This window comes from Nomascus leucogenys, chromosome 17, assembly GCF_006542625.1.
Source record: "Nomascus leucogenys isolate Asia chromosome 17, Asia_NLE_v1, whole genome shotgun sequence".
NCBI lineage: Eukaryota > Metazoa > Chordata > Mammalia > Primates > Hylobatidae > Nomascus > Nomascus leucogenys.
Genome location: NC_044397.1, coordinates 15335261 through 15350997, shown reverse-complemented (window position 1 = coordinate 15350997; position 15737 = coordinate 15335261). Strand labels below are relative to the sequence as shown.

General features: G+C 33.7%; 1 protein-coding gene across 2 annotated transcripts in view; it reads right to left on the bottom strand.

Annotated features, from left to right (window-relative positions):
* The window catches only part of KCNH7 (potassium voltage-gated channel subfamily H member 7), a 465696-nt gene that overhangs the window by 131382 nt on the left and 318577 nt on the right, over window positions 1-15737 (bottom strand). For both annotated transcript variants that reach the window (XM_030797574.1, XM_030797575.1), the window contains exons 4-6: window positions 13564-13992; window positions 8724-8744; window positions 552-766 (exon numbers count right to left, since the gene is read on the bottom strand). In XM_030797574.1, the coding sequence (XP_030653434.1) occupies window positions 552-766; window positions 8724-8744; window positions 13564-13992 (665 nt within the window). The remainder of the gene's footprint in view (window positions 1-551; window positions 767-8723; window positions 8745-13563; window positions 13993-15737) is intronic.

Below are 15737 nucleotides of genomic sequence, written 5' to 3'. Positions count from 1 at the left end.
GCTTTTTATCCTAGTTCAAGTTGCAGTATTTATTTGAAAACAATTAGATATTGTTCCAATAAAATGTGGTGTTCCACTGACTTTTCATCATCTCAGACAGCTCTTTTCCCTAAGTTAACTGACTTAGATCTGACTCTAGTTAGTAGAGTAAGTGCAAAAGGATACCACAGTTCAGAGCAAACCCTAATTAGTCCCCTAAAGCTTCAACAGACACATCCATTATATTAAAAACCATGTTTTAATAATGTGAGAGTTGGCATCCAAACAATAAGTGTCCAAACATGACGAATAGCAGGTTAACAACCTCTACGAAAGTGGGAGCAACCATACCATGTTAGCCCATTTTTGCTTAGTCTTGTAATATATAAAATCACAGTATACAACTTTATTAATCTGTTATATTAGAGAGTTGCCCAACATCTCAAGATAAATAGGAGTACAAATAAATGTCTTACCTCTACTGATAGTCATTTATAAGAAAAAGAACATGTTTTATGGTGCAGAAACAAACCTCTAAAACAGTTGAAATTGATAAGAAAATTGTGTCCTACCTGGGTCACTTTCTCAGTCACATTGTGTGTTCGATCCTTAACCTTGGGTGCAATAATAGTTTTATCTGAAGAAGGAGGCGATGAATTCTTTTTCTCAGTTTTGACCTCTGAAAAATTCAGAGTGAGCTGTGGAATCTTGTTAATGGTGCTGTATTTGTTGAGGTTTGAATCTGATGTGGATCCCAGGAGGCTTGACTTGATATGATTAAAAGGCCCTAAAAAAAGTGGAAAGTATTTGTAAGAGTAATATAAGAATATATAGAAGAAAGAGACTTCTGAATGCCCTGCTAATGATTCCTGACCAATATGATCCTGATTTGAGTGTGACTGAATGCAGCCAGCTTATACCTGGACACAGGGCTTAGGGTCACCTTGGGCCACATGGAATGGCATGTGAGTATCTGAGAATAAGACTGGGTTCTAAGTGTGTACCCAGAGAGCAAATGGCAGATTTAGCTGTTAATTAGTTTCTTTCATTAAAAGCTAGAATAAAAGAAAAAACTACACTCTCTGTTATTGGTCAAATTCTACCTTTAAAGTTTCTTATAAATTTCATTTTGTAATTTGAGGATTATTTAAGAAGGACTTACCTATGGTTAAAGTCATATTGGCCATGAAATTTCCAAATGGATTATATACCCTGCTTCAATTTGTGTTACTCCCCTCTCTGTGTCACTGAGGAGTGACAAGCCATCTAGGCTCTTCATATGTTTCCACTACCTATATGAGATGCTCCACAGAGCTTCTGAAAGAGTTAAACCCAGATGAAGGAATTACAGATAAAACTGCAGAGGGTGAAAGGCCATTTTTGTGTGAATGTGTGTACTCTATTGAAAACTCTCGGATCATATGTGGGATTTTTAGATCCTTTTTTTTTTTCTTTCACTTATGTTTAAGTCTTGACCACTTTCTGAGAAAGAAAAGGGTGCTATAAAAACCACATAAGAAGAATGCTCTGGCAAACATAACTTACAATAGAAGTGACCGCAGCTAGGTAATAGGGCATGTCTGAGGTTGATAATACCTAGTCACTTCTCGAAATCTTTCCTACAAAGATAACTTGGCAAGGTGGCAAGACTCCTGGTTTCTTTGTTGAGGGATTAGACTGACGAGCTATATCTTCCTTTGGGATGACTCTGTTGTCAGTTGCTTATGGAGAATCAGGAAATTCTCTGAGAAGTATCTTATATAATGAGCAATATTACATACACTGTTATTTAGCTCTTAGAAATTAACAACAGGGAGAATTTTATAAAAATCGTGAGCTCGCTGTTTTTGTGCCCCAGGAAGTGGTTAAAACATACAAATTGCATCAATAAACTTGTTAGGCGGCATGGTTGCCTTCTGTTATTTTTTTCCCTGTTCAAAATGAAGTGAACCCATTTTCGGGATCAAAATGTACTTTAAGCATCAAGCAAGGTATAAACATTTTAAAATTAGACAAAGATTTTGTATTTTGGACAGCAATCAATCAACTTGGGTCAGATATAATACTAAGAAATCAATGCTCATCATTTTGTTCGTAGTCACTCTGGGGGAAAATCACACTACACTTGTTCATAAAAGTTTACCCTTGTTTATTATAAAAGTTTGAAGTAATATTAATAAATTTTCATGTATTTAACAAATACTGTGTTTCTTGAGTTGCATTTCTGTTGACTCCCTGAGTCTTATCCATGACGATGACCAAGTCCATCTAGAAGAAAAATGTCATGAGCTCTCCAGGAATTTATTGCCTCGTATGTTCTCATTTGCATATAGAACCTAACTCTCTTTACTATTTATACAAAGATAGAAATGAGAGCCAATAGTGGCAACAAATTCATCTAGCCTTCAGATAGTTCTCTGACAGAAACTCCATTCTTCAGGTCGTTTTGGAAGCCTCCAGCCCACATCACTGATTTATTTTATTGTAATGCATACCAGGATAGTGTTTCCCTTTCTGCAGCATTCTATAGTTGAGTTCTAGGTTTCATATCTTAATATTTACAATTTGTAAATTATGCTAGGATTTCAGATTTCTTAGATACTGTCTTTTCCCCAACTCTAATGTCATATTTTCACTCCTTAGGTTATTTAACAGGGATGCTATTAAGAGATTATAGGTAACAGAGATCAAATATATAGTTAAATTGTATTCAAAACCCTTAAGCTCATCTTTCCACTCTCTTTCTGTATCATCCTTCTCTATGCTGCATTTCTGTAGCGAATTGTCCACAGAGTGGTTTAAAATTTGGCTAAATTCATGGATCATCAATGTCATCACAGATTCTACAATGTTAATAGACAGAAAGACACTGTTAATCTACTTTAATTACCCTTGTGACCAGTTCCAGTAAACTCCACTGAATTGGCTACACTTATATAAGTATGTGATTTCAACTATGGTAGTATTTCACTCTAGGGGAGATTTGTGGGGGCATTTTTTGTGTCACAATTATGAAAGAATTTCAATGTCACAATCCTCCTGCCTTAAAGAATTGCCTTACATGCCTCAAGGCCATTCATGCAGGTGAAAAGCCTGTTTATTCATGAACTGAGCCTTAAAACCAACTGTTTCACATATAAACACCACAATGTGCTTTTTTCCATGATTTTAATATAAATTGAAATTTCCAGAGCTACAATCCATGTAGAGGTAAGAATATATATTGTTTTATTCAGAACATTATCAGAAATTGTTCATCATTTTGGAAAATTATGCCACTTAGAGCTACACTCCTTGTGGCATTTGAATAGCCAATAGAAAATTTCAGAGTTTAGATTACAATCTGTGTTTGGATCTGTTATTTGCAAATATGTAAGCTAAGAGATTTGAGTCTTCTTTGTCAGTGTTGGAACCAAATATTATTAAATTTTCAGAAAATTACCAAAATCACACTAATAAAAGTTCCTTCAAAAATATTTTATATAAATATCCTCCTATATCTGTAAAATGATATGATACTATGAAAAGGAACCTGTCTCTTAGAAATGAAACACTTGTAATTATTTATTTGTCTTTGGGTTGGCTGTTGGTTTTCAGTCTCATTCTCAAAACTCCCTGGAGATCTGCCACAACTTCTCTATAATGTCTCAATTGTCATTTCATTTTCCATTACATCTTCGATTTCTCATTACATAACAAAGCATGTTTGCAGGATTTTTTTTATGTATTAGAGGATGAATATATGCCCTGACATCTAGTGGGATTTCTTTCTTCTGTGCAATTCACTACTATTGCATTATATCACGGAAGGTATCATTTTGACACTACTATTAAAAGCAAGAGCTAGCTCATTTATAAGAATACCATACTTCCTTATTTTCTCTTCAGTTTATATTGGTATATTAATCATAATTAAATTTTAGTTACTTCCCATTTTTAAAATTCATGTATAAATAAGTCTGATATAATTCTTGACTCCAATGGTGGTTTTGATTATGCTGCCCATCTATACTCCTGCTGTACCATTTTATCTGGTACCTGTATGGAATATTTTCTCATGTACTTAATGCTTTTAAAACCAAGTTTTCTTCATATGTCTGATGATTGCATTATGTTTTCTAGTGCAGTTATATTTGAACACTAACATATTGAAATAAATATTTTATTGTAAACTGCTTTTCTTTTATTTCTCCTGTATATTACAGTTAGGGAATCATGTTGATATTTTATAAATAGGTTAAATTATCTCTGAGTTCCATTTCAGGATCGGAAAGTGAGTATAACGAAATATTTATTGAGACAAGGAGACATCGGATCTGATATGATTGAGAAACTGGTTGATAAAATGTCATACTCAAATTTGGCCTCAGAATTTGCAACTTCATTGCATTCACTATTTTAGCTTCTCTTATTTGCAGGTGGAAAAACCTTCTAAACTCTTACTCTATTCTGAGGTTTTTTTCTTTTTGGCTCTTAGTCTTAAAGAGTTAATCCACATTTTCTTTTAATCTATATTTTAATTAATTCAGCAAAACTTAAAATAACTTGTGCAAGCTACTTAGATAAAGCATTTAAAATTTATTTCATGCTGTATAAAAAAGATAATTATGCTTCTTTCTACTGATTTTAAAGCAGATGTTTAAATGCAGAAGACTTCTAGAGTCTTCAAGATGATCAGTGTTGGCTTAGGTTCCTCTAAGCCCATCTAAATGCAAATGAAAAAAATTTCAACATTTCAACTAAGGTAGGTATTAACAATATCCTTATTTCACCAATTGTAAACCTAAGCGGACAGAATATGAGGGCAGAAAAGAATAAGAATAAAGGACCAGAATGCAGGGTTTCCTACCTCCTAAGTCTATATTCAGAGGGGCCTTGGTTGAGGATTTAAAGGTGAAAGGCAGCCTCACTGAGTGATCATGAACAGATGGGATTTAGGATTCTAATGAAAGAAAGGAGAATAACCTGAAAAACAAAGTAAATAAATTTAAAGGAAATGAATGGGGAGAAATAGAGGGAAATAAGAGATTCAACAGAAAGTCATGTAAAACGCAAAAGCATAGAGGAGGACTTGATGTTCTTCAGAGAAGCATTTGCAAGATGGATGACAAGGTTACATTTTTCAATATATTAGGAGAAGGTGGAAAACAGGTAACCAAGTAGACTAAACCAACAGCTGGAGAGTGCTTTAATATATTTCAAGGGTCTGATTAAACATAAAGTAGGCCAATTTCCAACTACAAAGAAATACCTACATTTAGACATGAAGCTAGAGGCTAAAGCAACAACTGGGAAGAATTTTAAAGATATTTAAAATTTATATGATGAGGCTATTTAAATTTACCATGAGTTATGAGATGCTAAAGGAGAATATATTTTTCTTTTAGATAGTGCTGCAAATATAGCTAAGGGCATCTGATAGATTAAAAAAATAATGCTACTTTAAAAAGTCATTTTGGAGTGCTAAATGTGATAGGAAAGGAGGAAACCAAACAGACAAAGGTTGTTTTTAAATCAGCAGGAGTTTGTACAATATATCTTAGGGCATTGAGTTTATTTAGCTAAAGTCTAATAAAACCCAAATTGCTGAAGCGACTTAACATGAAAGAAGATGCAAATGCAGTGTTTAATAATTAAACTTTGTAAAAGAACACTGTCAATAAGTATAAGGCAACTAATTAAGCACTTAGAAAGATGCGTAAGAAGTAATCATCAAATTATTTTTCTTCATATTGTCTGTTTCAGTGCATGACATATTATTTGCAGGAGTAAACTGTTATCATTGAAAATCAATTTGCAAATCCTTATCAGATGACAAGATACTGAGTAATGGCCAATGCAGCCTATGAGAAACAAGTTGTATTAGATTAATTTATTTCGTTTATGAGTCATATAGGCTAGAGAGGAGATAAAAGCTGTAACAAACCTTGAAAGTAGTTTTACTTCAGAGTCATATGACAGATTCATAGACTAATTGGAAATGGAACACACCAATGTCAGAGGGAAGCAGGGCTACTTGAGATAACAAGGAGGTGGAAGCATTAAAGGGGCAAAATTGCATTATGACTTATTTACGAAGTAGAGAAAGTGAGATGGATTTTTACTGATGACTTATAAAGCAAAATAGAAAAGCCACCAAGTTTGAGGTAAAAATTAATATATGAGTGATGGAGGTAGGATTAGGTACCCCTCTCACATATTAGAGAAGTTGTTAAAAAATTATAATACATACATATGTATATGCAGGATGTGCAATTTATTTGAAATAACTTTTCCACTCTTTGACAATGGTCTACACTTTTAACAAAGAACTTTGAAATGTTAGCTTAAGGAGTCAGAATGCTAGGAAAATTTATTAAAGGGAAACGAAATAGATCCTAAGAAAGAAGATTAAGTGGAAATTAGTTTTAGAAAAAGATAGAGTACCAATTTGCTGTCTTTTTACTGTGATATTGCATCATCATTAGCAGTAGTCAGCTAGTATCTCTGTCCAGTAGAGATAGATGAAGGAGAAAAAAATACATATCAGAAAGAAGGATTTAGGTTAGCTCTTTGTGTAGCAGGCACTAACACAGACTTCCTGAGAAAGTTAAAGAATGGCATCCTCTGGAGATAAATGTACCACCTGTGCAAGGTACTTAGCCAATACCTCACCTGACATGAATAAATCAGATGATGTTGAAGACATTACCAACACTTCCTAAGTTATTTATTTAATTCAGAATTAAATAATTAGAATTAAATTCAACCAAAATAATGTTTTTTGGTTGAATATTGAAATAATTAATTATAATTATGCATTTTGTACACAAAGCAGTGTAGAAACCTGCATTTTTAGTCTTTTATTTAGATCTGGTATAGAAGCAAAGTCAAAACAATTTAAAATGCACACTTCAGGGGTCCTGTACCTAATTAGCAATGTTAATGGCTTTGTGAAAAATCTTAGAGGCAGACACTTAAACATTGTTAATAGTTTTCAAAACCAGAGCTTGAAAAAAGTAATGAAGACTTTCGAGTGAAAATTTACATTAAATTTAATTAAGTTTGCAAATGTTTTCTCCAATTTGGGGATACAATTTCTTAAGTATTAATATGTGAAAACTTTCTACAATGGTTTAGAGATTTGTAATGCCAAATTCTGACTTTGATGATTCTACCATATACTTTAAATTGTGGTCGTAAAATTGATGTACAATCTGAAATCTATGTAATAAATAAAGTGTATCTTTATTCAAAGACGACTCTTATTAAAAATGAGAGAGTTGAGAAAAAAAGGCTGGAGAGTAAATGAATTGTTTTATGACACTAAAATAAAATAGCTGTACTTTGACATATATGTGAACTAGTAGTTTGAAAGTTAAACAAGTCCAATTTTCTATTTGTTGAGAAAAATTAGGCTCATTTAGCACTACATTTAAAAATCACTAGAAAATTAATTAATGCCTACTAATTTACTGCTAATTGTTAAATCCTAAAGCTAGTTGGCAAGAACTATCTGTATCCTGCTTCTTGAGGTTACATTCTGAATTATGTCCGTGCAAACCACCACACACAGTTGACACTAATTTGCTCCCTTTTAGAAATCACAGTGGACAGGTCAAAAGAAAAAAAGAACAATGATGTAGGTGAAATCCCATCCCACTATTGGGGTCAACCTGCATAGACCCTTTTAAAGTGCTTACAAAATAAAATTGGGGTGGGTTTTGGGGGATACTGCCATAATTTCCCTGATTTTCAAATCTCCCTAGGTTGCTGATCAAACATCTTTGCTCCCTAGCGCTATTAATTCATTCATAACCATCACCAGCTCTGAATTATTTTAGGGAAGCAATTGAGAAATCAATATACAAAATTGCACAGTGGTCAGTGTACCAGTGACATATAGGATAGAGTGGTCAAAACAGTGAATTCTAAGTAATGACGGTTACTGGTGGAGACGTGTTCATGCAACACACATGCACAAAATAAGTCACAATCACCATTTGCACACCCACAGCAGCATGCATGGCCTATGTTGAAAGACCAAATCCCAATGGTTTTCAATTTGATGATAATAATATGGTTATTATATTTCGTGATCCTTGTATCTACTATGATATAGTAGAAACCAGAAGTGAATTTCAAATTTTCAGCCCAATCCAAATTTATCCAGAGTATTCCCAGTTAAATATAACCCTATGGTAGTTGTAGGTCATGCCAGTGATTTCAGACTAATATAGAACAAAATTAAAATGATTAAAATATAATAAAGAAAAATAGAAAACAACTATCATGCATATATAGTTTACTACTACAGTAAGCTGAAAACCATACCCCCTGCCATCCAGGAACGTGAAACTAGTTTTGAGGAAACAAAAGAGGAACAAGTGAAGTGATGCTTATTTAATCCTACACTCAAAATTTTTGTTTTCCTGAAATAGGCTTTTGTGTCTCTGTCACATCAGAATATATTTAGCTTGATATTTGTGTTTTTCCAAGTGATTTAAATATTTAGGAAGTATTCATTGTCAACCTAGGCTTATAATTCTTGCAGACAAAAGGAGGTCATGATCATTTTGGTGACACAGCAGAGAAATAACAATGTCTGTAGCAAAATCAAGCCATGATGTCTCCACCAGGCACCCCAAATAGCTAAGGGCAGCATGAAGATGTTGCATTGAACAGGGCATACAGCAGGCAAGTTAACATGCCGAGTAAAGGGGCACGTTGAACATCAGATGGTGAAATTTGAGTTTGTACATTACCTTTGACATTGCGACCATTGTCTGTTTTGAGCACATAAGGATAAAAAAAGAGAAATATAAAAAGAAGACTAAAATTACATTATATACACTGAATTACCTGTATAAAAACAATCAGAGAAATCAGAATATGATGCAAAATTTCTCTTTAATTGAAATTAACATTGTGTACTATTCCACCAAGTAACATGCATATATTAAATAGTATCTGTCATAATATACATTCTTACTTAAATATGTGAAGCATTTATCTCAATTTAAATGGATTCCAAAGTACAGATTTTATAATTATGACAGTTTGGAAATAGACTTCCTTAGCTGCTGCAGTTGTGACAAAACTTTCAACCTTGTCAACAGCCAATTTTAGTGTCTCCTCAACTATCACTTAGATTATACTCAAAGGAAGACTCCACATTTTGCATGTTAAGTGTTTTTTTGCATATAATTTAACCTAGTATGTTAATAAGGAAAATGTTTCTAAGATAACAGTTCCTTCCTCCCTCCATCCCTCCTTCCTTCCTTCCTTCCTTCCTTCCTTCCTTCCTTCCTTCCTTCCTTCCCTCCTTGCCTCCTTTCCTTCCTTCTTTCCTTCCTTCCTTCCTTCCTTCCTTCCTTCCTTCCTTCCTTCCTTCCTTCCTTTAGGGACAAGTTCTGGCTATATCTCTCTGGATGGACTTGAACTTCTAGGCTCAAGAATCCTCATGCCTGAGCCTCCTTAGTAGCTGAGACTACAACCACACCAGTCTGCCTGGCTCCACTCTGCCTGGCTCCAACTTACATTATGAATCACAATTTTATTAACTGTCCTTCTCCAAATGTTCTTCAATATATATTTTAAAAATAGCAAATGTAACTCAAAGAGTCATTCTTAGGCAAAAATAATCGCAAGAAGTAAATGAAAGATTAGATTGTTTTTAAAAACGTAAACATTTTTATTAATGTTGTCACAATGAATTCAGTGTAATTACTAGAATATTGAAAAATTTGATTTGTAATAAAATGGGCTCTTTTAAAATCTAAATTAAATATTTTCAAATTTATTTTGAGATCAGCGATCTAAATGTGGCATACTTGCCACTAACAAAATATGCATTTACTAGCTATGAAACACACAAGCTTAAAATAAATGTCACTGTCATATCAAAACCATTCAAACATATCCAAGATTTGAAAAATCTGTTCAGCATTTTGTTGATATCTATGCTAACAATGTGCCCATTTAAAATCTTGGGGTATATCATAATAATTTTAAAGCTTACAACTGAAATAATTCTAAGAGTGTGATATATTGAATTGCTCGTAGACATTGCATTGGACAAAGACATACTAATAAAACTGTGGCCGTAGATGACAACTCCCTTTCCTCTTTGAGAGAATCACAAAAAACAAATAGAGATAGTGGAAGAGATCTTGATTACTCAGAATGAATGTGCTCTATTGGAAGCTGGGTCCAAAAACCATTAGTAAAGTAACAACTGCTTGCAAGTAGTTATAAATTATAACTGTACTTATGAAACCTAAAAATTATATGTAAAGATTTACCAATTCCAAGAAAACTAACAAAACATTACATTATATAGTTATTACAGCTTTGACCTTCCAAGGCACAGTGTGGCTTGTGCACTGGTCTTAGCTGAGATCTGCTTGTTATTCTTCCATGACAATGCGAGTACAGAAATTGGAGTAAATATTTGGAATCTTTTGTAGCAGTTTGGCAGAGTAATTGAATATCTGATTAATCTAATAGTAAAACAATTGGGGTTTATATTTTGTGTCTATTTTTTACATTTTATTTTCATAGTAGTACATTTTTATTGACTTCACAAATGTATTGGTCAGTGATGAATTAATTAGAAAACAAAATTCTGGTTCTTCATCAAAGATGGTTTGAAAAGTATGGTTCTAAGGTACTTGATAACGTGGATTAAATGAGAGGATAAGGTAAAATATTATTCATTAATATATCTGCAAAATATTTAAAGTTCTGTGAAGATAGCCTGTACAGGAGAACATTTTTATTTATTTGAATGAGGAGACAACAATCAGACTTTGAAATCTTGTGCATGATTTCACCTGTTAATCAGTTACATGAATTCATAAAACTAAAATCACTTATAAAAGTTTTCCATCTTTCCTTATCAATGGCTCTATTTCTAAAATATACCAAATTATAAAGTCTTAGGAAGTATAGTTTCTTTTTTGCTAATCAGTGATTTTGTAGCTAAAATTGCTCTAAAGATGAAGTATAAAATACCCTCTGAATTTATCAATCTATAGTCACATGTTGACTCCAGCATAATCTGTAAGAAAGTAATATTTTTTTTGAAAACAGCTTACTTTGGGTGAGGGAGAAAAATCGAGGATGATCTTAGCACCAAATGTTTATGTATAGTACCTGTACTGAGAAATCCAAAAATATTAAATCATTCTTTCTCATAATTGTATCAGTAACTGTGCACTAAATGGATATCATATAAATTAAAAACAATGAAGTTAAATCCAGAAATCTAATCTAAACTACTCAGCACCACTGTCTAAATACAGGCTAAGTCAGTACAATGCACTGATTATGTATCAGTTTGATTTTCAAATTTGTTGTTTTTGAATTTTACTATACCACTGTTATTATAGAAGTCAGGATCTCTCTAGGGAATCTCTGAAAGGGCAATTTCTGAAAAGTCAGTATGATTGCTAAAAGTGACTACACTAACTAAACTAGCTAAAACATATGCTGGTCATTTGAATTACCATATTTAATTTATTGTTGCTGTTTAGCCACAGGACTCACTGATCAAATATCAAATTCTAGCAGTTTCATTCTGTCAGAAAATATTGAGCCTACCATTACTAAATGGGATAGGTCCTTAGATGATTATCCAATTTGGGAATTGGCCTTGTATTTTCTTTTTTCCCTCTGACCTTCTTTGGCCCAGAGATTAAAATAGATGCGCTAATTGCTCTTGTATCTTTTTCTGAGCTATTGATTTATCTTTCTTTGAACTTTTTCCTGCTAACTCTTCCTTTCACCTCTTCTGCCTTCTCTACTTCATGGTGTCCTTTAAATAAAGATCCTCTATATGATTTACTCCTAAGACTTCATTTAACTTCAAAGTATGATGGAGCAGATAACTCATTATTTTCTAATCTGCATGATTTTGAAACAGAACTCACAAGCACAGTCCTCTCAACATCACATGGTCTTCTCAATGTCACACCAATATTTATCGAGTATCTGCCATGAAGTAGATAATTGTGCTAGATACTAAGGGTGCAGAGCTCACTATGCCAGAGTGTCTATGTTGGAGGAGCTCACAGCAACATAATTATTTGCTTACATATCTGACAAGAATGATAGACATATAATACACAATAAATATAAAATGCAATCCATGCTACACTATGTGTAAATATTGGTTTGCACACTTGAGTGTGAAATGATTTAATTCTTTTGGTTTGGGAAGGCGGAAATGTGTCCCTGCTGCTGAGTGGTAGTGTAAGGAGAGACAAGGTGGGGAAGAGTATTCCAGGCATAACAAAGTAATGAAGCAAGAAAACACATGTTACATTTTTGGGAAAAGGCAAATTATATCTGTGCAGGTGGAGAATAGAGTATGTAGTAGGGAGGGGAGTCTTGCTGGGGCTAGAAATGAGGCTGGAAAAATAAGTGTGATCAGCTGACAAAGTGCCTAACACCTCACACTAAGAATCAATGTTTTAAAGACAAAACTAGCAGCAGCCTGGACAGCAGGTCTCTCAAGAACCCAAATCTATGGGAATCTGAAAAGTGGATCTGATGTACCCATGCCAGGAACATTGATTCTCAGACTCCTTGGGGAAAGTCAAGAGATTCAACAGACTCCTCCTATGGCAAGGTTTCATGGAGGAGCAGGAGTGAGGGAGGAAAAAGATTGCATGGATTTGATTGTAGACTATGGAGACAGGCAGTCCTGCGTTTGAAGCCAGGCTCTGACACTGACTAGCTCTGTAACCTTAGTCTAGTTATTTATGTTATTTATTTAACATAGTTAAGCCTCTGTTTCCTCACTTACTAAATAGGGCTTAAAAATGATTCCTAATTTGGGTTTCTTATGAGAGTAAAATGAGACTTAATGTGTGTCAAGCATTTACATTGCCTCAGACACAGTAAGTACTTAACCGATGTTATCAATTACCATGTTCATGATAAATTGTTTCTGCCATTGCTTTTTAAGTATCCTTAATTTCACTACTGGCTAATGTAAGAATGTGAACATAAAGAGGCCAGGGAGAAATAAATTCTGATTTGCTTTTCAAGTTGATTTTGGTTGAGATCAGGACTTTCAAGATTTTTTTCCCTTTAAATTTTTCCCCTTCTTCCTACGTACCTTGCACCCCTGTCAGCTTACAGCTTTCTGATCACTCAGTACATCACAGTTCCTATGCTGCTCCCTTTGGAAAGAGTCGGTCAATGAACTAGCCCTCTGATGGCACAAATTCTTTCTTCCCAGGGCATGATCATTTGCTAAATGCAGCAAAATTAATTATGCTTGAGATGATGGTGTTCATCACCTAAGCACATGTTATAATAAGCATTAATTAATTAACACTCCATGTGGTAGGCAGATAATTGTTATACTATTTCAGAAATACAGATAAAGAAGCCAGAAGACACTAAATTACTCACTATGGTTCAAAGAGAAAATCAGTAACAACTCTGAGTGTAGGACTCAGGTTTTTAATAGCCTTTAATCACATTTCTTTCCCCAATGTATAGAGATTATTGTTGAAATTTAAAACAATATGCAACTAATCATTTATTATCCATGTATATATGTTTCCATTTTTAAAAAAAAATCAAACATACCTTCGCTGGCATGTCGGTCTCTAAATATGTTCTTGGGGTGGACGCCGAATCCTTCTATATCATGAACTGAAGATGCTCTCCGTATACTACATAAGCTTTCCCTTGATCTGGAATGGGATAGCTGGGAACTTGACTGCAGCATGTCAGGGTAGAGTCGGTCCCATTGCCTTTTGGGAGAGGAATGGTCAAGAGGTCCGGATATATTCACCAAGGGAGAACATTTGCTGGGCTGTATCAAAGCTTTTGTGTCATCTGCTTCAGAGGGGCTGCAGCTTTCTTTTGTAGGAGACTTAAAATGCTTCATGGCTACTGAATCATCACTGTGTTTAGATGAATCGATGACCACCACATCGGGGTCTTCTTGTGGTAAGGACTGCTTTCTGTAAGTGAGAACTCTCAGACCAGGGAATTTGAACCCGAAAAATTTCCCTATAAATGGAGATGGGAGAGAGCATTATTATAAGGCAAATGATATATCCTGTAACAAAAACAAACATTGTTTACTCATATTTAAACATCATGTAAAAATAATTATGAATCAATGGTTATAGTTGGAATAGGGGATATTATGGAAATCTTCTCTGAGACCAGTGTGAAGTATGACATAAGTAGCAAGAAAACAGTAAATAATTTTATCATATTTCTGATGATTAGATCCACACCAGTGACATAAAAGTATTTGGATGATAGGAGACTTTTAGCTTTAATAAAATAAAAACATGCATCCACTCTACATCCACTTTTCTAGAGAAATTGAAGGATGAACAGAGTTTTAAGAAAATATGATCTAAGGCATCATAAGTCCAGGGATAGACACAGGAGTGAGTATAGCCTATGTACATGTGTGGGTGATGGGGGGCTAATGTGTTGGAGCAGGCAGGAAGGAAGTGAGGTGAGGTAAAGAATAGATCTTGCATATTTAGAATATTTGTATTGAATAATATTGTGAGTCGAGTTTGGGTGGGAAAAGTGGGGTCAACTGTGTATGAGAGGTTTATCATTCCATCTGGAATTCTTAAAGACTTTTGGTTTAAAAGAGCAATGTACTGTACTTGTAAAGATTTCTTTTTCCTGTTTCCTGTTTTTTTTTTTGCTCCAAAATTGGATAGTATGGCATATAATGTTATATATCTCAGAGTGGCTGATGCACAGAAGGACAACTAAATATAAACTTTAAAGAGCTGATGTTAAAAATTAAAATATTAACTAATAAATATAACATTAAAATATTAAACTTTAATTGTTAGGTATATAAACTCACTAGTAGTAAAAACTGCAAAGTAAAACAAGAGGATATAATTTTTCTAGTCTTCAATTTTGCAGTAAATGAAAGAAAGCATAACATGTAGTGCTGTTAAAGAATGCTGGGGAGCATTCTGACATTTTGGTGGTGGGATTGCAGATTGCTGCAAACTCTTTGGAAAGTCTTTGGACAGTATCTATTAAAATGAAAAAACATATACATTTATTTTGACTCAGCAATCCACATATGGGATATTGCAAAGGCATAAAAACTAGAAACAATTGGATTATCCATTAGAAGGAGAATTACTGAATAAATTATGGCATTTGTATTATTTGGAATCCTATTATATTCTTTAAAAGGTTGCTCATATATAATGTTAAGTAAAAAAAGCAAGTTTAAACTCCATGTGTTCACATAATTTTCATCAAAAACAAAAGCTTATTATTTGTTCATATAAAAGCTTCAAACTTTTAATGTTGACTAGCTCAGTGGGTGGGTTTGGAAGTAGGGAGATATAATGTATGCATCCCTCTTTATATATCTTTTTTTTATGTCAAGCATGAATTTGTTTATAAACTAAAAAAACTAATAAAGTAAAACTTCCACTCCTTAAAGAACATAAAAACATACGAGAAAGCATCCAAACAATAATCTGTGAGCCAAAGCTTCTCTAAGTATGGTTTACAAGAAAATGCAAAGATTGTCATTTTTATTGTCCCCACAGTAATCTAGGTCCACATTATCCGTGGCTTTACAATTACACACTGACCTTATGGTCAGTCAACTTAAATCTTTGGGCTGCAATATTAACTACCTTCTTATATTATTTAAATGTCATAGATACCATTATCTTTAATATATTTACTATGAACTTTTCCTCAATGCACTGAAGATGCTTCTAAAACATGGAAGAACACTCTCAAAACTC